General features: G+C 35.8%; 1 protein-coding gene and 2 pseudogenes across 1 annotated transcript; 1 reads left to right on the forward strand and 2 right to left on the reverse strand.

Moving 5' to 3' along the window:
* Window positions 1-703: 703 nt before the first annotated feature.
* Window positions 704-1,729, forward strand: LOC114079349 (glyceraldehyde-3-phosphate dehydrogenase-like; annotated as a pseudogene).
* A 2,518-nt stretch (window positions 1,730-4,247) lies between these two features.
* On the reverse strand, window positions 4,248-5,192 carry LOC139707004 (olfactory receptor 8D1-like). The gene has a single exon (XM_071616996.1). It carries the CDS (start codon window positions 5,190-5,192, stop codon window positions 4,248-4,250), a length of 945 nt encoding a protein of 314 aa, XP_071473097.1.
* Window positions 5,193-18,741: 13,549 nt separating this feature from the next.
* On the reverse strand, window positions 18,742-19,647 carry LOC114088993 (olfactory receptor 8D1-like; annotated as a pseudogene).
* Window positions 19,648-22,805: the final 3,158 nt, after the last annotated feature.

Consider the following 22,805-nt stretch of genomic DNA (forward strand, 5'->3'; position numbering starts at 1 on the left):
AAAGGTATGCCCTTATCACTTCTATTCAATATTTTATTGGAAGTTTAAGGTACTGCAATAAGGAGAAAGAAAAATGACACTGGAAAGGAAATAAAGCTGTCTGTAGAAAATTTAGCAAAGCCTCAGAACATCTACTATGGTGTATATATTTAGTAAGAGTTTCAGGTAAAGTATATTTATATAAAAGTTAATGTGTTTCTATATAATAACAATGAGCAAAACACAATTGAAATAAAAATAAGGTAATAGAGAATTAAGCAAGTGAGAAATAAGAATATAGCTTTAAAAATATTTTTTTTCAAAAGAATCTCTACACTAAAAAAGGAAACTGAAAAGTATTGCTAAGGGGAGACCTAAATAAATGTTACAGCATTTCTAACCAGGTCTCTGGGTTAGAAATCTCATTATTCAAATGATGGCAACTCTTTTCAAATTTATCTTTACATTCAATGCAATAAGAAATTATTCATCAGACTGTGTGTGTGTGTGTGTGTGTGTGTGTGTGTGTGAAAGTTGACATCCTGATCCTAAAATATTAATGGAAAAACAAAAGACCTAATATAATCACAACATGGAAAAGATGAAAAATAAAGAGAAACAAAATCCAATATCAAGACTTATTATAGGCTCTATGATCCTCCCCTTTTGACAGACAGCCACGTCCTCTCTTCTCTTGCAGTTCCAGCCATGACCATGAGACATGATGGTGAAGTTCAGAGTGAACAGATTTGGCTGTATTGGATGCCTGGTCACCAGGACTGCTTTTAATTCTGGCAAAGTGGATCTTGTTGCTATCAATGACCCCTTCATTGGCCTCAAATACATGGTCTACATGCTCCAATATGATTTTACCCAGGGTAAATTCAATGGCACAGTCAAGGCTGAGAATGGGAAGCTTGACATCAATGGAAAGTCCACCTCCATCTTCCAGGAATAAGATCCCACCAATATCAAATAGGATGATGCTGGTGCTGAATATGTGTGGAGCTCACTAGTGTCTTCATTACCATGAAGAAAGCTGGAGCTCATCTGAAGAACGGTGCCACAAAGGTCATCATCTCTGTCCCTTTTGCTGATGCCCCCATGTTTGTGATGGGCGTGAGCCATGAGAAGTATGATAACTCCCCCAAGATTGTCAGCAATGCCTCCTATGCCACCAAATGCTTAGCTCCCCTGGCTAAGGCCATCCATGACAATTTTGGCATTGTGGAAGAACTCATGATGACAATCTATGCCATCACTGCTTCTCAGAATACTGTGGATGGTCCCTTTGGGAAACTGTGGCATGATGGCTGTGGGACTGCCCAGAATATCATCCCTGCATCCACTGACTCTGCCAAGGCTGTGGGCAAGGTCATCCCTGGACTGAATGGGAAGCTCTCTGGCATGGCTTTCCGTGTGCCAATGTGTCATTTGTGAATCTGACCAAATATGATGCCATCAAGAAGGTGGTGAATCAGGCATCAGAGGGCATTTGAGACTACACTGTTTCTCTTGAAACTTTTAACAGTGATATTCTCCTACCTTCGATGCTGGGGCCAGCATTGCCCCCAACCACCACTTTGTCAAGCTCATTTCCTGGTATGAAAATGAATTTGGCTACAGCAACAGGGTGGTGGATCTTATGGTCCACATAGCCTCCAAGGAGCAAGAGCCTCTCGACCACCTTCCCAGAAAGAACACAGAGGAAGAGAGAAGCCCTCAGCTGCCGAAGAGTCCCTGCCTTTAACTCAGTCCCTCAACACATGGAGAATCTCCCCTCTTCCCAATTTCCATCCCAGACCCCCTGAAGATGGGGAGGGTGTTAGGGAGCCCTACTGTCACATACCATCCATAAAGTTCACTGCACCCCTCCCCCCAAAAAAGACATTATAAAAATGCTATAATATACAGAAATAGATCCAAGTATTTATGAAAATATTTTTTGGATAACAATGAAAAGGCAATTCAGTGAAAAAAAGGCTTTACAACAAAGAGTATGAAAACAAATAAGTTTATGCACAAATTGAACTTGAATATGCACTTCATAGCATATATACAATAGGTCATATACCTAAATGTATAACCTGAACTTGTGAAAACTCTAGAGGATATTTAAGTGAATTTTTGTTACCTGATCTTAGACAAAGCTGTGTAGGATATAAATAATCTATATCAAAATATATTGATAGACTGAACTGGATTAAAACATGAATTATACCTCTCAACAGAATGTAAAAAGAATTTAAATAATGCACAGACAGGGAGAAAATATTTCAAACCAGTTATCTCATGAGTGACTTTATATAGAGAGAGAATACATAAAGATATAAAGAGTTTTCAAAATAATTGTAAAAAAAAGAAAAAAAAAGAGAAGCAAAATATTTGAACAGACATTTTCACTGAAAAAGATCCATATAACATTAAGAAAAGAAGCTTAGTGTCATTAATCATAAGGAATATGATAATGAAACACCATTAACTACTATATGGAGGAGTTAAGCATAACAATAATAAGAGTGACCACATCAAATGTTTCAAAAACAATGGAGGAATTGACATCCTGAAAAATTGTTATAGAGAATGTAAAATGGTTCAGCCACTTGGAAAAACAGTTTTCAGTTTCTAAATCAATAAATGTATACCTAATACATGGTCCACTCTGATGTGCTTATCCATGAGAAATAAAAGCATATAAGCCTATGCTGTCCAAAAGACTGGTACACCGCCCTTTAGCTGGACAAAAACCAATGTCCAGCACCAGGTAAATGAATATGGTGTACTCATACCATGGAATGCTACTGCAATAATAGTAGATATTGTTACATGTAACAACATGGACAAAATTAAAAATAACTATGCTGGGTAAAATAAGCCCCATACAAATGAGTAATTACGATGTGATTTAATTTGTATGAAATTCTTGAAAATGAAAGCAAATTTATAGCAATAGAAAGCATCCAGGGGTAGATTACTGAGGGGCATGAGTAAACATTTAAGGATGATGGATATATTCACCGAATTGACTATAGTGATGGCGTTGTGAGTATGTATATGTCAATGCTTATCCAATTGTATATGTTTAATGTATACAATTTGTACACATTTAATTTGTCTGTTATGCCTCAATAAAGCTATTAAAATAAGAAAGAAATGAAGGAGTATAAGAGCTGAGCTTGATCAGTTTTTAAATTGTTATTCTTATTTTTACAAGGAATATTGAGAAATGGGTGGGATGCATGGACAGAGATGTTATCCCATGAGTTTCTCCATGGAAAAGCATGGGCCCTGCCAATGGAGTTTCCTTTTCGGCAGTGGAGGCTGGAAGAGGAACAGAAGGGAACTTAGGCCTTGAGTGGATGAGGTTGTTTGGCATGATGGTTACCTAACCTGTAAGTCATTCCCACAAGAAATTAGTTATCACACTGGACATAACATCTGTAAATGGAGTAGGAGGAAATGGGGAGCAGAAGAGAATTAGTTAGGCTGCCTTCTAGGAGCATGCCCATGATTCAGTCTCTTTGAGATTAAGGAAAATCTATCACCTATGAAATTAAATTTTTTAAAGGTCAAATTGCTTGCGTATTTTACTAGGATATATATTCCTTTCTGAAAACAACCTCCCTGGCCTACTATGAACTTATTATTTTGCTATTTATGTCTGCTTTTAAGTTTTTATAAAGGTCATTAATTTGGGAATTAATTGATTCCCCGATTAATTTTCACAAGAAAGATACACAGCAGAACAATAAAAGGGAGAGGACCCACAAGGAGACTTCAAATTAGCAAAGTATATACCTAGTTTTTGAATTTTTCCTATGATTAAGTGCTAAGATTACTATTGTGTTAAGCCTAATCTGGTAACACTTACACTGAATGTTACAAAGCTAGTTATGTGAGACAGAAGGTGATGAATGCAAACTTACCCCAACTAAAGGGAAAAAAAAAATTTACTCCAGATTTTCTCAATAAGGAATGAAATAGAATGTGCAAATTTAACTCAGAAGAATATTTTTAAGTAAACATGTCCAGGCTTATCAAGGACCAATGACTCCTTATATTTTGGCATAGTTTGCTCAAGAAATAGGAGTGTGTGAGTGTGTGTGTGTGTGTGTGTGTGTGTTTGCACAAACTTCATAAACTGGGCAGCTGTTAGAGGAAATGGGAAAAGGGAAAATTATTGAATGTTAATTTTAAGAAACAGGGAAGTTAGTTTTAAGAAAAAGAAAGGGTCAAGTGGACACCATAATCCTTAGTGGTTATGTCCACTAACTCTGGGGTAGGCCACATCTCTTTCTCATTAATTTGCACAGAACATATTTTACATCCTTATTCCTTAAGCTGTAGATCAAGGGATTCAGCATAGGGATCACTGCGGTATAGAACACAGAGGCCACCTTCTCCTGGACCCTGCTGTGGCTGGATGTTGGCTTGAAATACATAAACATGATGGATCCGTAGAAGACCCCAACAGCTGTTAAATGAGAGCCACAGGTACTAAAGGCTTTGGACCTGCTCTCACTTGAGGGTATTCGAAGAATGTTGGTGAGTATGAAGGTATAAGAGATGGCTATGGGCCCAGTTGTTGCCAGCACATTAAATCCACCTATAAGTGTCACCAGAAGCTCATTAAAGTAGGTGCTAGAGCAGGAAAGCTGTAGGAGGGGAATTATGTCACAGAAGTAATGGTGGATGACATTCTCCCCATGGAAGGAAAGCCTGATCATGGAGGAAGTGTGGGCTACAGCTCCAAGAGCTGCCATGATATAGACCCCTGTTACCAGTACGCTGCATGCCTTTTGGGACATGGTGACACTGTAGAGCAGTGGATTACAGACAGCTACATATCTATCATATGCCATGGCTGCCAGCATATAGCCCTCAGCAATAGCAAATGTGCAATAGAAAAAGAGCTGTATCATGCATCCAGAATAGGAGATAACATTTTGTTCCTGTATAAAGTTTCCTAAAAGTTTAGGGGTAATAACTGAGGAATAGACGAGATCTATGAATGACAAATTACCAAGAAAAAAGTACATGGGAGTTTGGAGCTTGGAATCAACAGTGATTAGGAGGATCATACCCAGGTTTCCCACTACAGTGATCCCATAGACCACTAGAAACAGGAGAAAAAGGGGCAGTTTGAGTTCTGGTTGGTCTGTTAATCCCTGGAGGACAAATTCAGTCATGGTGGAAAAGTTGCATCTGATCATTTCCTCTAGGAAACAGGGTATAAACCTAAGGGAAAAAAAAAAAGAAACCTTATAAAGTAAGAAAGCTCTGTTCCCATGGTGAGAAGGTGTTTTATTACTAGTGTGACAAAAGAAAAGAAATCCTGATCATCAAATGAGAACAGTTTAATGGCTGTCAATAAAAAAAGAAGAGGTTTATATATTTTTTTCATGTCTTTTTGAGTTTCTTTTAGTCAAGGAATATTATAAGGTGTATAGAAACAAAGAGCATGTACTATATGATCTTAAAATGATTAGAAAGTATCTGAACAGTTCAAGGCTGCCCCATTTTTATCCTCAGAGACCACCGTAGTGTTTACTATAAATGGATCCACCATAGTTACAGCTAGAGATGGAAATCCATCTGACCTCTTCATGGCTAATGCCTGCTGGGATGCTCCATGCTGCTAACACCAAGGTTCAATCGAGTGCTAGGAAAGAAACATCTGGGCTGGGGTTGTGGTTTAGCAGTAGAGATCTTGCCTCCCTTGTGCAAGGGCCTGGGTTGGATCCTCAGCACCACATAAAAATAAACAAATAAAATAAAGGTACTGTGTCCAACTACAAATAAAAAATAAATATTTTTTAAAATTAAAGTAACTTCTGGGCTACTAACAGCCTGCATGTGCATTAGGTAGTTGTTTACTGTGGAATAAACAAGAACTGGGGAGAAAATGCATGTTTTAGGGTCACAATTCAAGGTCACAGAGAGAAGCACAGTTACTTTGATGCTCCATGTTAAGGTTTTCAAGTTGATTCTGAAGTTCTGTTATTCAAATAAGAGAGTTTGTTGTCAGGCAATTTTACTTCTAGAAAGATCTTTGGGATATATTGTGGGCACATCTTAGGACACTGATGAAATAATGGGAAAGAGAAGAGCCATCTTTCTGTGGTTCTATCCATTGCATGTTACAGGCAAGAGTAAATTTGTTTCCTCCAACTCCAGTTGTATTGGGTGAACTAATATCCACATGTATTTGATCTAACTAGCTCTATTGAACTACAAATTTGCAATTATCCCTAAGTAACCCTATTTTACAATGAAAACTTTAAGGAAATGTGGCTTTTCCTAAGTGTATACTTACCTGAATGCTGTAAGGAGTAGAATTGTTGCTCCAACTTGGTTTGTTTGTTTTCTTTCAGTGTGAAATGAATTCACACAGTTGGCTTAGTGGAAAATATGCCCCATCCAGTGCCTTGCTGATCTTGTTGGAGGGTAATTGATGAACACTGAAAATCAAATGGACATTATAGAAAATGAAGAAAAAATAGAGCATCTTCTGGCCATCTCAATGCTTACCTCATGCTCCAGCTGTGTCACCAAGTCACTGTATGACTTTGGGAAAGTAACTTCACCTTTGCTGTCCTGTGAAAGAATGAATTTGGGATGAGGCTTTCCATAGTGTACTGGATCTCTGAAACTTAATGACACTGGGTGAGCAATTATAAGATTCCCTTTCACCCCCATAACATGAACAGCCTTTTCTAAGCAAGGAAATATTTTGACTCATTGTTTGTGGGTGTTTGGTCTCCAAGGAAATGAATGACAAGAATATTCTCTAAGAACCAAAGATCCACGGAAGATGATGAAATTCTCCTGAGATACATGGAAGATGATGAAATTCTCCTGAGAACCAGAAACATGAAGAAGTTTATTTGCTCTTAGATTGATGATGTGCACAGAATGTTGGCATTACCAGTGAATGTAATTAAATTTTTGATCTTACTTTTTGGAAGAAAACAATGTATGTGAAAGATGATAATAGTTCCCACCTAGGATGGTTGTAGGATTACCATAATCAGATGTATAGCATTTTATCTACGAGAATCTCACTTCAAAAAAGCAAGTGTTTCTGACCTCATGAGTGAGCTCCAAAAAGAGCATAGTAAACCTGACTTTTAGATTTTTAAATCTATGTGTTATAATTAAGGTTAATTAAAATTTATATTCCTGGGATAGTGAGTAAATATGCTACCAGTATCAATGATGAGCCACTTGTGTTAGAACTGGAGTTCTGTGATTTGAATGAATATTCCATATGTATTTTTATTTATAGGAAGAGCTTTAGGATATATTGTGGATATATTATGACTAGAAAACACAATATTGAAAGGGAATAACAGTCAGAAAATTGGAAGTATCTGACTTCAAGATTAATGCAAAGCATTAATACTCAAGAAGGTGACATAAAAAGAATAGACAAAGAGATGAGCAGGACAGAGAGCCCAGACATAGACCCTCATAGATATAATCAACTGATTGTGGATAAAGGAGCAAAAAAAAATTAATGGAGGACAGTCTTTTTTAACAAATGATACTGGAACAATTGCATAATACATGTAAAAAACATGAATCTGGACACAGGTCTCACATGTCACACACACACACAAAAAACAAATGAATTACAAATCTAAATGTAAATTCATAAACTCCTAGAAAAATGACCTAGAGAAAAGTCTGGGTGACTTAAGTTTGGTGATAAGTTTTAGACACAACACCAAATACACAATATATTAAAGAGTCAAAGAAAAATAAGTCAAACTTTATTAAAACCAAAAACTTTTACATATGTGTGGATAAGTGCATTACTTTTTATTATTTAGTTTTGTTATTTCTTTTTTTTAATTGATTTAAAAAAAAATAAATAACAGCAGAATGCATTACCAAAAGGCATTATTTAAAAGAAGAAAAAGGCAAGGTTCAGACTGGAGGAAAAGTCTGCAAAATGCATATCTAATAAAGTGTCAATATCCTAAATTTACATAGAACTCTTAAAAAATCAACAAATACTTCAATTTAAAAATGGGCAAAAAGTCTGAATGAACATTTTACCAAAAAGAAGATAAAGGGCTGGGAAGTAATCTTATGAAAAGACATTTAAGGTAAGTTATCATAAAATTGTAAATCATTGTATAGGCTCTCTATTCACCTCAGTTATTATATCTTTTGCTGAGAGAAAGCTTTTTAGTTTGAATCCATCTCATTTATTGATTCTTGGTTTTAATTCTTGGCCTATAGGAATTTTATTAAGAAAGTTGGGGCCTAATCCAACATGATGGAGATTAGGGCCTACTTTTTCTTCTATTAGACTCTGGTTTAATTTCTTTCTTTTTTCAGAATAAAATTGTATTCAAACTAAGGTTAATTTTTAAGCCTGTAAAAAAACATCAGTGATGGTTAGGTAAGATTTTAATTATTTTTTCCCCAACATTTTTAAAAATTATTTTTTTAAAAATACACTCCAACAGTGGAAGTCATTACAATCCTTATTATACATATAGAGCACAATTTTTTGTATTTCTGTATATAAAGTATGTTCATGTCAATTTATGCCATTATGTACTTTTTTTGCATTATACTTCTTAATACACATATATACCACAATTTTCCTAACTCTGTTTGTATATAAGGTATGTTGACTCTGGTTTAATTTCTAGGTTCTTGATCCACTTTGAGTTGAGTTTTGTGCATTGTGAGAGATAGAGGTTTAATTTCATTTTGCTACTTGTGGATTTCCAGTTTTCCTAGCACCATTTGTTGGAGAGACTCTCTTTTCTCCAAGGTACGTTTTTGATGCCTTTGTCTAGTAGAAGATAACTGAAATTATGTGGGTTAGTCTCTGTGTCCTCATTCTGTACCATTGGTCTACAGGTCTATTTTGGTGTCAATACCATGCTATTTTTGTTACTATTGCTCTGTAATATAGTTTTAGATCTGGAATAGTAATGCTACCAGCTTCACTCTTCTTACTAAGGATCGCTTTGGCTATTCTGGGTATCTTATTATTCCAGATGTATTTCATGACTGTTTTTTCTATTTCTGTAAGAAATGCCACTGGGATTTTGGTTGGGATTGCATTGAATCTGTATAGTGCTTAATACCTACAACAACATCTGCTTCTTGGTGTAATACATCATGATTCAATTTGAAAATATTTTTAATTATTAAAAAATTGTAAATCAAAGCAAATTAAAATGTCTGAAATTTAAAATACTGACAACACCAAACACTGTTGAAGATGTGAAACAACAGGATTGCTCATTCATTGCTGGTGGGAATGCAAAAAGGTGCAGCTATGGTGGAAAACAGTTTCTCAGGTTTTTACAAAACCAAACATACTCTTACCATATAATTGAAAAATCAAGCACCTTGCTATTTACCATGATGAATTGAAAATAAGTGTTTACACAGAAAATGCATGTGTGCAGAGGCTTTATTCATTCTTATCAATAGTTGAAGGTAAAAGAAAAGTGAATCAATAAACAATGTGCAGTGAGTCCAGACAATGGGATATTATTAGTTGATTTTTAGAAATGAGCTACCAAATCACAATAAGACATGGAAGAAACTTAAGAGCACATTTCTAAGTGGAGAAAAAGCAACTGAGGAAAAGTATACAGGTATTTTGATTTCAACTATGGGACATTTTGGAAAAAGTAAAACTATGAAGAGAGCAAAAAGATTAGTGGTTGCCATCAACTTGGGTGGAGGGAAGAGAGATGGATAGATTAGCACAGGCAATGAGGCAAATTTGTGTGGTACTGTAATAGCAGATACATGCAATTGTAGACTTGTCAAAACTTGTAGAATGTAGAACATTAAGAGTGAACCCTAATGTAAATGATCAGCTTTAGTTAATAGTAATGTAACCATATTCACTCATCAGTTTAAAGGAAAATACCATGAAAAATATTACTAAAAGGAGAAACTACACTGATTGTTGGAGGTCAGAAGTGCTATGTAAAATCTCTGTATTCTTTACTCTGAAAAACAAAATCTTCTTGAAATTATACCTCTCTCTTTTCCCCCCTCTGTGTTTTGGATGTTTCATTCATTTATTCATCTAGGACACTAAGGAACATTTCAACACTAGGGTTTCTCTTCTTCAACTTATTTAGATTGTTTTCATTCCATGAGATTTTTTAAAATTATATTTTTAGTTGTTAATGGACATTTAATTAATTTATTCATATGTAGTGCTGAGAATCATACCCAGTGCCTCACACATGCTAGACAAGTGCTCTACTACCAGGCCACAACCACAGCCCCTCCATGAGATCTTTATCTTAATGATTCAGTTAATATTCAGTGTGGTAGAATTTTGGGAGCTAATACAGAATTTGTGTACAACATGACTGATTTCTTGGCTTACCAATCTGAAAAACAAAACAAAATACAGCCAAACAATTACCAGTTCCAAAGCAAATTACAATTAAAATCAGTGAAGTAGAGAGAAGACATCCTATTCTCTGTTGTTTAATTTCCTGGTATTCTGCTCAGGGAATAGATAACTGCTTTATAGTACTTTACTTTTCATGGTCATATTTATCATTTAAGAGTTTTTTTATAATCACTTTATTTTTATGAAAATAATGTATGACAACTTCAAAGACATTTAAATGAGAAAAGTAAGTGAAATAGAAGAGAAATAAGGGTCATTTTGTATTCAGCTGATCCCCTCCCACTTGCACACACATTTTGACTGGTTTAAATTCCATGCAACCTATTTTTTTATGCTACACTTAATATTCAGTGGTGTGAGAACCAGAATAAGGATCTTCCCAGAGAAGATAAATATATCTAGAAGTTTGGCTCTACACATCTTCTCTATTTTATTTTTCCTTGAAATTCTTATTTATAAAAATTCATTTATTTATTCATCTAATAAATATGATTTGAGCAACTATGCATCATTTATTGTTTTAGGAATTGGAAAGAAAGATGTACAAGACAGACATGGCCACTGTTTTCACAGATCTTACATTTTAGATATGGTCATATATTACCCAGATATTCTTAGAATTCAGTGTTAAGTTTTAATTACAATGAGTGTCCTGAAGGTGATGCATAGTTTTCTATGAATTCATATGCTACAAGACTGTATCCATTTTGTTACTAGGAACCTGGAAGAAGACAATTTATAGAACTTAAAGAAACTGCATCCCAGAGAGCACAGAAAATCATCCAATTGTTTAGTGTTATTTTGCAGCTTATTTGTCCAGATTTCCTAAATCTCAGTATAATGGTTTTCTTCTGATACCTTTCAGAGCAAAGAGCCAACATACTAGAGGGACAGTGATTTTATTTCAACTTCAACTCTCCTTGCTGTTTTCAACACTGCCCCAACTTCTTGTTTTCAGCTTAGTTTTGGTCTCAGTATAACTTCAGAAGAACTCTATGTTGATGTGAAAGATACTTAGGTAATATATTTCCCTTAGAAATGTGTGAGTGTAAGTGTAATTGGGGCCAACCTTAGTCAGGATCCACTTCTTCTTCTTCTTTTTTTTAAACTGATCTTTGATTTCCTTCCTGAAATCTAGAATCAATTTGCTTTATTTCTTGCACAATTTTTTTTCAATAATATGTGTCCATATACAAACAAAGTATAGACACTTGTTCTTGAAAGGGTGTTTTATAGTAAAAAATCATGATTATTAACATGGATTGAATATATCCTCACCCAAACTGAATCCTCCCATGATTTTCCACAGCTTTGGAAACCCTATCTATCCAATGGCTGACATGAAAAGCTTTGAAGAAAATTTCCCTATCTTCCAATTCATATCCAAGCTATCCATAGATAGTAATACTTGATCCTCAAGATGTATCTGGAATTCTGCCTCTTTTCACTGCCTTTGCTATATCCATCCTGGCCCATATAACTTTTGTCTTTCACCTGATTCCTGGAATGACTTCCTAACTGTACTTCCTGCTTCCAGTCATATTCTACCATATCTCATTAGCTGAAGAACACACTGGGTGATTATTTTCTCTTCTTTTTAAAAAAATTTTATTTATTTATTTACCTATGGAAACAGAATGCATTACAATTCTTATTACACATATACAGCACAATTTTTCATAGTTCTGGTCATATACAAAATATATTCACACCAATTTTTGTCTTCATACATGAACTTTGGATAATATTGTCCATCACATTCCACCATCATTTCTAACCCTATATCCCCTCCCTTTCCCTCCCACTTTTCTGCCCTATCTAGAGTTTATCTATTCCTCCCATGCTCCTGCTCCCTACCCCACTATGAATCAGCTTCCTTATATGAGAGAAAAAATTTGTCTTTTGAATTTTTTAGATTGGCTAACTTCACTTAGCATTATTTCTCTAACTCCATGCATTCACCTGCAAATGTCATGATTTTATTGCCTTTCATTGCTAAGTAATATTCCATTGTGTATATATGCCATATTTTTTTAATCCATTCATCTACTGAAGGGCATCTAGGTTGGTTCCACAGTTTAGCTATTGTGAATGTGCTGCTATAAACATTGATGGGACTGTGTCCCTGTACTATGCTGTTTTTAAGTCCTTTGGGTTTAGGACAAGGAGAGGAATAGTTGGGTCAAATGGTGGTTCCATTTTCAATTTTCTAAGAAATCTCCATATTGGCTGCACCAATTTTCAGTCCCACCAGCAATGTATGAGTGTACCTTTTCACCCACATCCTCACCAACACTTATTATTGTTTGTATTCATAATAGCTGCCATTCTGACTGGAGTGAGATGAAATCCTAGAGTAGTTTTGATTTGCATTTCTCTAATTGTGAGAGATGATGAACACTTTTTCATATATTTGTTGATTGATTGTATATCATCTTCTGAGTAGTGTCTGTTCAAGTTCTTGGCCCATTTATTGATTGGGTTATTTGTATTTTTGGTGCTTAGATTTTTGAGTTCTTTATATACTCTAGAGATTAGTGCTCTATCTGATGTGTGCCTTCACACATATTTGCTCCCATGATGTAGGCTCTCTATTAATCTCACAGATTGTTTCTTTTGCTGAGAAGAAACTTTTTAGTTTGAGTCCATTCCATTTATTGATTCTTGATTTTAATTCTTGTGCCACAGGAGTCTTATAAAGGAAGTTGGGACCTAATCACATGTGATGTAATTAGGGTCTACTTTTTCTTCTATTAGATGCAGGGTCTCTGATTTTATTCCTAGGTCCTTGATCCATTTTGAGTTGAGTTTTGTGCATGTTGAGAGATAGGGGTTTAGTTTCATTTTGTTGCATATGGATTTCCAGTTTTCCCAGCACCATTTGTTGAAGAGGCTATCTTTTCTCCAATGCATGTTCATGGCATTGTTGTCTTATATAAGATAATTATATTTTTTGGGCTAGTCTGCATCCTCTATTCTGTACCTTTGGTCTACCAGTCTGTTTTGATGCCAATACCATGCTGTTTTGTTACTATTGCTCTGTAGTATAGTTTAAGGTCTGGTATAGTGATGCCACGTGTTTCACTCTTCCTGTTAAGGATTGCTTTAGTTATTCTGTATCTCTTATTTTTCCAGATGTATTTCATGATTGCTTTTTCTATTCTATGAGAAATATCATTGGGATTTTAATTGGAATTGCATTAAATCTGTATAGTGCTTTGGAAGTATGGTAATTTTGATAATATTAACTCTGCCTATCCAAGAGCAAGGTAGATCTTTCCATCTTCCTATCTTCTGTGATTTCTTTCTTTAGGATTCTGTAATTTTCATTATATAGATCTTTTATCTTTTTCATTAAGTTGATTCCCAAGTACTTTATTTTTTTTTGAGTCTATTGTAAATGGGTTAGTTTTCCTCATTTCCATTTCTGAGGATTTGTCATTGATATACAGAAATGCATTTGATTAATGGCTATTGATTTTATATCTAGTTCCTGAATTATTTTACTAGTTCTAGAAGTTTTCTGGTGGAACTTTTAGGGTCTTCTAGGTATAGAATCACATCATGGGCAAATAGTGCCATTTTGCGTTCTTCTTTTCCTATGTACATACATTTAATTTATTTCATCTGTCTACTTGCTCTGGCCAGTGTTTCAAGACCTATGTTAAATAGAAGTGGTGAAAGAGGGCATCTCTGTCTTGTTCCAGTTTTAAGAGGGAATGCATTCAATTTTTTTCCATTTAGAATGATGTTGGCCTGGGGTTTATCATAGATAGCCTTTATGATGTTGAGGTACATTCCTGTTATCCCTAATTTTTCTAGTGTTTTGAATGTAAAGTGGTGCTGTATTTTGTCAAAAGCTTTTTCTTCATCTATTGAGATGATCATATAATTCTTATCTTTAAGTCTATTGATGTGATGAATTACATTTATTGATTTCTGTATGTTGAATCAAACTTGTATCCCTGGGATGAATCCCACTTGATCATGGTGCACAATCTTTTTTGAAATGTTTTTGTATTCAATTTGCCAGAATTTTATTGAGAAGTTTTATGCCTATGTTCATTAGAGATATTGGTCTGAATTTTTCTTTTTTGGTGTGTCTTTGCTTGGTTTTGGGATCAGGGTGATATTGGCCTCATAGAATGAGTTTGGAAGTGCTGCCTCTTTTTCTATTTCCTGAAATAAAGTGATGAGTATTGATATTAGTTCTTCTTTAAAGGTCTTGTAGAACTGGACTGTGTATCTATCTGGTCCTGGATTTTTCTTGGTTGGTAGACTTCTGATGGCATCTTCTATTTTGTCACTTGAAATTGATGTTTTTAAATTGTATATATTATCCTGATTCAATCTGGGCAAATTGTATGACTTAAGAACTTTGTCAATGCCTTCAATGTCTTCTATTTTATTGGAGTATAACTTTTCAAAATAATTTCTAGTTATCTTCTTTATTTCTGTAGTGTCTGTAGTAATATTTTCTTTTGCATCATGTATGTTCTTAATTTGAGTCTTCTCTCTCCTTCTCTTCATTAGCATGGCTAAGGCTCTGTCAATTTTATTTACTTTTACAAAGAACCAACTTTTTGTCTGTCAATTTTTTCAATTGTTTCTTTTGTTTCAATTTCATTGATTTCAGCTCTGATTTAAATTATTTCCTGTCTTCTGCTGCTTTTGGTGTAGATTTGTTCTTCTTTTTCTGGGGCTTTGAGATATAATGTTAAGTCATTTATTTGTTGACTTTTTCTTCTTTTGAGGAATGAACTCCATGCAATGAACTTTCCTTTTAGAACTGTTTTCATAGTGTCCCAAATTTTGATATGTTGGATCTGTGTTCTCATTTACCTCTAAAATTTTCTAACCTCCTCCTTGATATCTTCTGTAACCCATTGTTCATTCTGTAGCATGTTAGTCTCCAGGTGTTGGAGTAGCTTTTATTTCTTATTTTATCATTGATTTCTAATTTCATTCCATTATGATCTGATAGAATGCAGAGTAGTATCTCTATTTTTTTTTTGTATTTGTTAAGATTTGCTTTGTGGCATAATATATGGTCTATTGTAGAGAAGGATTCATTTGCTGCTGAGAAAAAAGTGTATTTGCTTGTTGAAGGATGAAATATTCTATATATTTCAGTTAAGTCTAAGTTACTGATTGTGTTATTATGTTCTACAGTTTCTGTTTTCAGCTTTTGTTTGGAAGATCTATCCATTCATGAAAAAGGTGTGTTAAAGTCACCCCAAATTATTGAGTTGTGATCTACTTGACTCTTGATCTTGAGAAGAGTTTGTTCAATGAAAATAGACACTCCATTTTTGGGGGCATATATTTATAATTGTTAAGTCTTGTTGGTGTATGGTTCCCCTGAGCAGTATGTAGTGTCCTTCTTTACCCTTTTTGATTGACTTTAACTTGAAGTTTACTTTATTTGATATGAGGATGAAAATCCCTGCTTGCTTCCACAGTCCATGTGAGTGGTATGGTTTTTCCCAACCCTTTGCCCTCAGTCTGTGAATGTCTTTTCGTATGAGATGAGTCTCTTGGAGGCAGCATATTGTTGGTTCTTTTTTTTTAAAATCTAATCTGCTAATCTATGTCTTTTGATTGGTGAGTTTAGGCCATTTACATTCAGGGTTATTATTGAGACATTATATGCATTTCCAGCCATTTTTGTTTATTTTTAGTATTGAACATGACTCGGTTTATCCTCTGATTAGATTTTCCTTTAGTATAATTCCTCCCTCTGCTGATTTTCATCATTGTTTTATTTTTGTCTTCATGGAGTATTTTGCTGAGGATGTTCTGTACTGCAGGCTTTTTAGTTGTAAATTCTTTAAACTTTTGTTTATCATGGAAGGTTTTATTTCATCATCAAATCTAAAGCTTAGTTTTGCTGGATGTAAGATTCTATGTTGGCATTCATTTTCTTTCAGAGCTTGGTATATGTTGTTCCATGATCACCTGGCTTTGAGGTCTGGATTGAAAATTTGCTGAAATATGAATTGGTCTCCCCCTATATGTGATCTGATTCCTCTCTCATGCAGCTTTTAAGATTTTATCTTTATTCTGTATGCTAGGCATTTTCATTATAATGTGCCTTGGTGTGGATCTGTTCTAGTTTTGTACATTTGCTGCCCTGTAAGCCTCTTGTATTTGGTTTTCCAATTCATTCTTCATGCTTGGGAAATTTTCTATTATTATCTCATTGAAGAGATTGTGCATTCTTTTGGTTTGAAAGTCTGTGACTTTGTCTATCTCAATAACTCTTAGATTTGGTCTTTATATGCTGTCCCATAATTCTTGGATGTTCTGTTCATGGTTTCTAACTTTCTTCACTGTGTGATCAACTTTATTTTCCAGATTGTATACTTTGTCTTCATTATCTGACATTGTTTCTTCCAAGTGATCTAGTTTATTGGTTATGCTTTCTATTGAGTTTTTTTTTTTAATTTGGTTTATTGTATCCTCCATTTCAAGGATTTCTGACTGTTTTTTTTTTCAGAGTCTCTATCTCTTTCTTGAAGTAATCTTTTGATACCTGTGTTTGCGCTCTTATCTCTTAATTGGGGTGATTAATTTTTGCCTGTATTTGCTCATTTAGGTCATTTTTTAATTCACAGATCATTTTAATTATGAACCTTCTGAATTCAATCTCTGACATTTCATCAACTTTGCTATCCATGGGTTCTGTTATTATAGTGTCCTGGTTTATTTGGGGCACTTTCCTTTTTTGTTTTTTCATGTTGTCTATGGTTCTTCCTCTCTTGCAGCATGAATCCGAGATATTACATTTTCTACCCTATATTCTTATAGTACCTGTGAGGACTCTCCGTACCTCACCTTGATGTTGGAATTCCAGACCCTGCTGGTATCCCTCAATGTATGTTATTGCATCTAAAAGTGGTGGCAGCAATAGCCAAGGTAACTCGAAATAAAAGTTGAGGTGCCCCAAGACGGAAGCAATGTCTTACAGAGATGGGGCTGAAAGGGTGGGCCTAACACTCTATTTGCTATAAGATGTAGCTGCTTATTGGCCCTTTCTGCTGTCAAAAAGTGAGGTGCTACTGCTTAGGGAAGACTATGGTGGTGACTGCAGTGTCCCAAGATGGAAGTGTGTTAGGCTTAGTCTCCAGGTGTGGGGTGGGGAGCGAACTCAAATCTACCCTGTATCTGGGTCCTGGGTAAGTCAGAATGGGTGGATCTCGGCCAGTCCTGGGCTCCCACTAGTCTGCTGGTTGGAAGAGGCGGCTCTGTGCTGGAGGCTGGGCTCCAGGGAGTGTCTTCTGGTGGAGGGAGTCTGGATCCCTTGCAGGCTGGTGTGGGTGGATCTGGGCCACTGGGCTTGACCTCTCATAGTAGTCTGCTGATTGGAGGTCATGTGCCGGAGGCTGGGCTTCGGTGGGTGCCTGCTGGTGGAGGGGTGGACCCGGGCCTACAGTGAGCCTGCATCCCAATCAGGCTTGTTTGGGCGAATCTCTCTTCTCTTTCTTATTTTGAAAAATGTATAGCCTAGAGAAAAGTTGCAAGAATAGAACAATGAGCATATTCTTACCCTGGATTCACCGGTGATTTTTTTCCATGGTTACTTCAGTGTTCTTTCCCCACAGTACACTGCATACTCACCCACATAGGTACAAACACACACACACACACACACACATACACACACAGATATTCTCATGTACACATATTTTTTATCATTTGAGAGATAGTTACAAATCATGAAGTTTCTTTATTATACTTTAGCACATATCATCTAAAAATGAAGACATTCTCCTAGGTAATCACTATATAATTACACCACTAGGAAATTTTAACACTGGTGCAATTCTATTGAATGTATAATTCACATTCAAATGTCATAAGTTGCTTTAATGATATGTGTTATTAGTTCTTTCTGTTTTACTTTTACCTGAGATCTAACATAGCAGTTTTCATTTTCCTTTAGTATATGTAAATTTAGAATTGTTTCTCAACTGCCTTCTTTTATGATATTCATATTTTAAAAACATAAACTAGCTCTTTTACAGATTACCTTTAAGGTTTGATTTGTCTTTTCTTCCCATGAATATTAGATTCAGATTACTATACTATACTATATTACATTAGTTATATAAATATATACAATGGGTAAGAGAAAGACTAGGGAGAGTGAAAAATCACTGAGAGTTGGAAGTAAGGACAATAAAAGGGAAAATGAGGGTCATCAAAAGTAAACTATTTAGATATTTTGGTTTAATATTGAAACAGGTTATTCTTATAAACAAGCAAAAATTAAGATAAAATCTATGTTCAAAATTGTCTTATAAAAATACATTATTTTATACACAGATCTGGAGATCATCCACCATTCAAAATTTGTTAAAGGCTTCCTTGACATCCTTGTTCCTAAGACTGTAAATGAGGGGGTTAAGCATGGGAATCACTGTGGTATAGAACACAGACGCCACCTTCTCCTGAGTTGTGTCACTGATAGTTGGTTTAAAATACATGAAGATAATGGAGCCATAGAAGATCCCTACAGCTACAAGATGGGAGTTGCAGGTACTGAAGGCTTTAGAAATTTCCTCAGCTGAGCATATATGCAGGATGTTGGAAAGGATGAAGGCATAAGGATGAAGGCTAGAGCACATGCAAATACATTAAATGCAACCATCATCAGAGGCTCCTTGTTGTAGTCTCTTGAGCAAGATATACTTAGAAGAGGGAGGATGTCACAGAAGTAATGGAGGATGATGTTAGTTCCACAAAATAAGTGACTAGATACATTGCTGGTATGAACTAAGGCCCAAAATGCCCTCATGAAATACACACTGGTGACCAGTAGCAGACAGACTCTGTGGCACATGGTGACATTGTAGAGTAAGCGGTTACAGATGGCAACCTAGCAATCATACACCATGGCAGTCAGCATGTAGGAGTCATAAATGCCAAAGAAGCAGAATACAAAGAGATGCACCATACACTCAGAAAATAAAATAAAATTCTTCTCTGACACAAAGTTCACCAACATTTTAGGGATTATGACAGAGGAGTAGCAGAGATCTATGAAGGACAAGTTACTGAGAAACTAATATAGCACATGGGGGTGTGAAGCTAAGAGCTTATCCTGATTAAAATGACCAAGCCCAAGTTTCCCAACATTGATACCACATAGATCAATAGAAATAGAAGGAAGAGAGGGAACTGGAGCCCCAGGATATCTGTTAAGCCCTCCAGACAGATACAGTTGCTGAGGAATTATTTCCTGTGCTCATTCTTCTCCCTATTGTTATAGGTAGAGTGGCACAAGGGGGACATTCTCACTGGACAAATATTGTACTATATGATATGACTAGATATACTTTTTGCTTCTTTGTTTGTTTGCATTTATCATTCTTATCATTCTTTGAGATTTAAGGATCAGTGCTTTGGTGTCCAAACTTGATTTGGGGAAATTATCAGTTATTGTTGGTTCTTTATTTGTTTCTTCTTCTGATATACACACAATATATATGGCATACTTTTTGAATCAAATTTCTTGGGTATTCTGTTCCCATTTCCATTTTATAAGCAATTATTAATTAATATCAGCTTCTTTTATTCAAGAACATATTTAAGAGATATTAAAATAAATATACTAAAGGATAATAATGTTTGTTTTATGAAGAAAATATCTTTATTTCTTTTTAACTACAAAAATAATGTCAAAATTGTTTCTGAACTTGATATTAATTCCCAATGGTAGGATTTGATGAATGCATTTCTCTTCCCGTACAGAAAAGAAATAAAGTTATAAAGGGGAACAAACCAATATCACAGTGTATCAGTGAGATGTTTGTGGTTAGTGGGGGTTCAAATTTATGGGTACTCCCTGAGGCATGAGTAAAGAGCCTCCCAGAATGGATACTTGAGGAACTAGAAGATGGAGCATTCATATACAGGTTCCTGTTCCCATTAGGTTTGCCTTCAAATGAAGGAACTCTCATTAATACTTTATTGGCTTCAGCATTGGTGGAGAAGTCCTCAAGATAAGTATAAAAATAAATGGTGCTCTTTATCTTTAAGATCAGGAATAAAGCCAGGCTCTCCTCTCTCAGCACTCCTGTTGGACATTGCACAGATAGGCAACTAGCCAGTAATGAATGGGTGAGTAGGAAAAAGACAATGAAGGGTGACCAGAAACCACAGGGAGTCCTATCTGACAGAGGAACATAGGGAAGATGGGACTTGGCATGCTAAATTCTCCCCCAGCCATGATTACTTCCCCGTAAGAAAAAAATATTGTTTCAAGAACATATCACTCTCTATCAGGTGGCCTGGACCCTCCCTCATCATTAAAACTATCACAATCTCCAAATATCCTGGCAATCTAAACATCAACACACTCATGAAGGAAGCTTACTGAAGGCTATTCAAAGGGCATTAGACTGATTAAGGGATCAAAAGTTAATGCAAGAACAGGAGTACTCAATTTCCTTGAAATTTCCAACTCTGTGATCGTAACACCTTCCTTTCTTGGAGAAAATCCATGCAGTTCCTATGCTATCAGTCAAAAATCAAAAGTTAGACTTGAAAGGGACTCTCCGGAATCTTTCCTATCTTTCCCCTTAAAAAATGAAGTGCAGGGGGGACACTCCGTCCCTCTCCTCTTTGAAAGGAGAGTTTCCCTTTCCCTTTTTTCTCTCTTCTAACCAAACTTATGCCTGTTACATCATTTACCTATTCTTTGCAGGCAGACAACCCAGTCTAGCTAGCCAACATCCAGACAGGCTCCATGGTTTTACTGCTGCAAATATAAGTTCTTTCACCTTTAGATTATATTTTTCTAGGTCAGATTTTGGCCCAGTTTTAATTAGTTATCTGTAAATATGCTCATAATAACAAATAAGTTAATATGATTTTGGGGCAAGAAGTTTGGATTTCCCTTTTAGGAATGTTAGGGATGATTGAGAGGTTCATGATTATAGTCTGGTTTAGCTAAAACAGGTTAAAAAGTCATCTGGGATGTGGGTGCCCTATGAGAAAAGCAAGAAGACATGAATAGTGGAATGATACTGATACAATTAAACGCAGCAACATTCAAATATATGAATAAGTTATGATGATGACAATAGAGACCAGGAATTTTTTCCACCAGGAGGTGCCAGAGAACCATAAGCTAAAAAGTTGTTCCCATGACAAGGCCAGTGTCCTTCCTGTCCTCTGGAGATTTATTTGGCCTACAGAGGTAGCTGTTACTCAGGGCACATCCAAAGTCCTAGGCATAAAATATCATCTCCATTGAGCAAGGAAACCACAATCCTTGGGAAAAGCAGAGAAGGATATTGATATCTTAAAGAGACATCTGGGAAAACTTACTCAAGAAACCCACTCCCTTTGGCCCTACGCAGAATTAGAAACACTTCAGGGACACTAGGGCTTAGTCCATTCGAGTTTTATATAGAAGGCCATTCCTAAGAAATAATATTCTCAAAGAACATAAAACTGCAACCTTGAAAACTGCCCTGTTATCGATCTGGAGGCTGTGAGGCAGTCCAAATCAGGGAACTATTTCCTATAATAAGGATTTCACCACCTCTCCTGCCTGTTCAATTCAGGAGGGGTAAGCTCAGCCCATCTAGTGAAAGTATCTACCATAACCAATAAGTATTGAAACCTGCCGCTTTTAGGTATGTGGATAAAATCAAGTTGCCGGTCCTTCCTGGGGAATTGTCTTTTGTTGTCCTGGAAGTCTTTTGGTGGAGATAAGTGGGTTGTGATATTGAAGCTCCCATCTAGATAGGAAGAAACAGGACACAGCTGCCCATGCTGGAAAGACTCTCTTTTTACTCTATAGGGACATCCTTTGGTGAACTTCTCATGGTCAACAATACCGCCTCTCATACCCATGCTCTGCCAGATTTATTGCTCCATTATTGGTGAGGATACAATGGTCTTTGTTTGCCACATGCCAAAGACTGGGGGAAATCAGAGTAGCTATTACTGGCTTCCCCTGGCTACAATGAAACTTCCAAATGTGGTGTCCCACAATAAAAAAGCTACTTACAGTAAGATATATTTCTCTGCTCTGTGCATCTAAAAGATTATATAGTCTGGTTTGGAAAAATTTCCCTTAATCACATAGGATTCAAGGAAATTATGAAGGGTCAATCAAAATAATTTAGGGGTAAAGGCTGGAATAAGATGCTTATGCCAAATAAGTCTCCAGAGGACAGGAAGGACATCTAGGGGTGGTTGAATTCTTAATGTTTTTTTTTTCCCCCAGAGGAATCTAAGAAAGAGGTCAATTAAAAGGGTATGGGCCCTGGAGGTTTTAAGATAGGGATTGTAATTGGTAGGCCTTATGATCTAAATGTTGATGGGTTAAATATGTCTCCAAGATCTCTGAAAAACAGAAAGGTGTGAGTATATGTCTTCCTTCTGTAACCAAAAA

Source organism: Marmota flaviventris, chromosome 9, assembly GCF_047511675.1.
Source record: "Marmota flaviventris isolate mMarFla1 chromosome 9, mMarFla1.hap1, whole genome shotgun sequence".
NCBI lineage: Eukaryota > Metazoa > Chordata > Mammalia > Rodentia > Sciuridae > Marmota > Marmota flaviventris.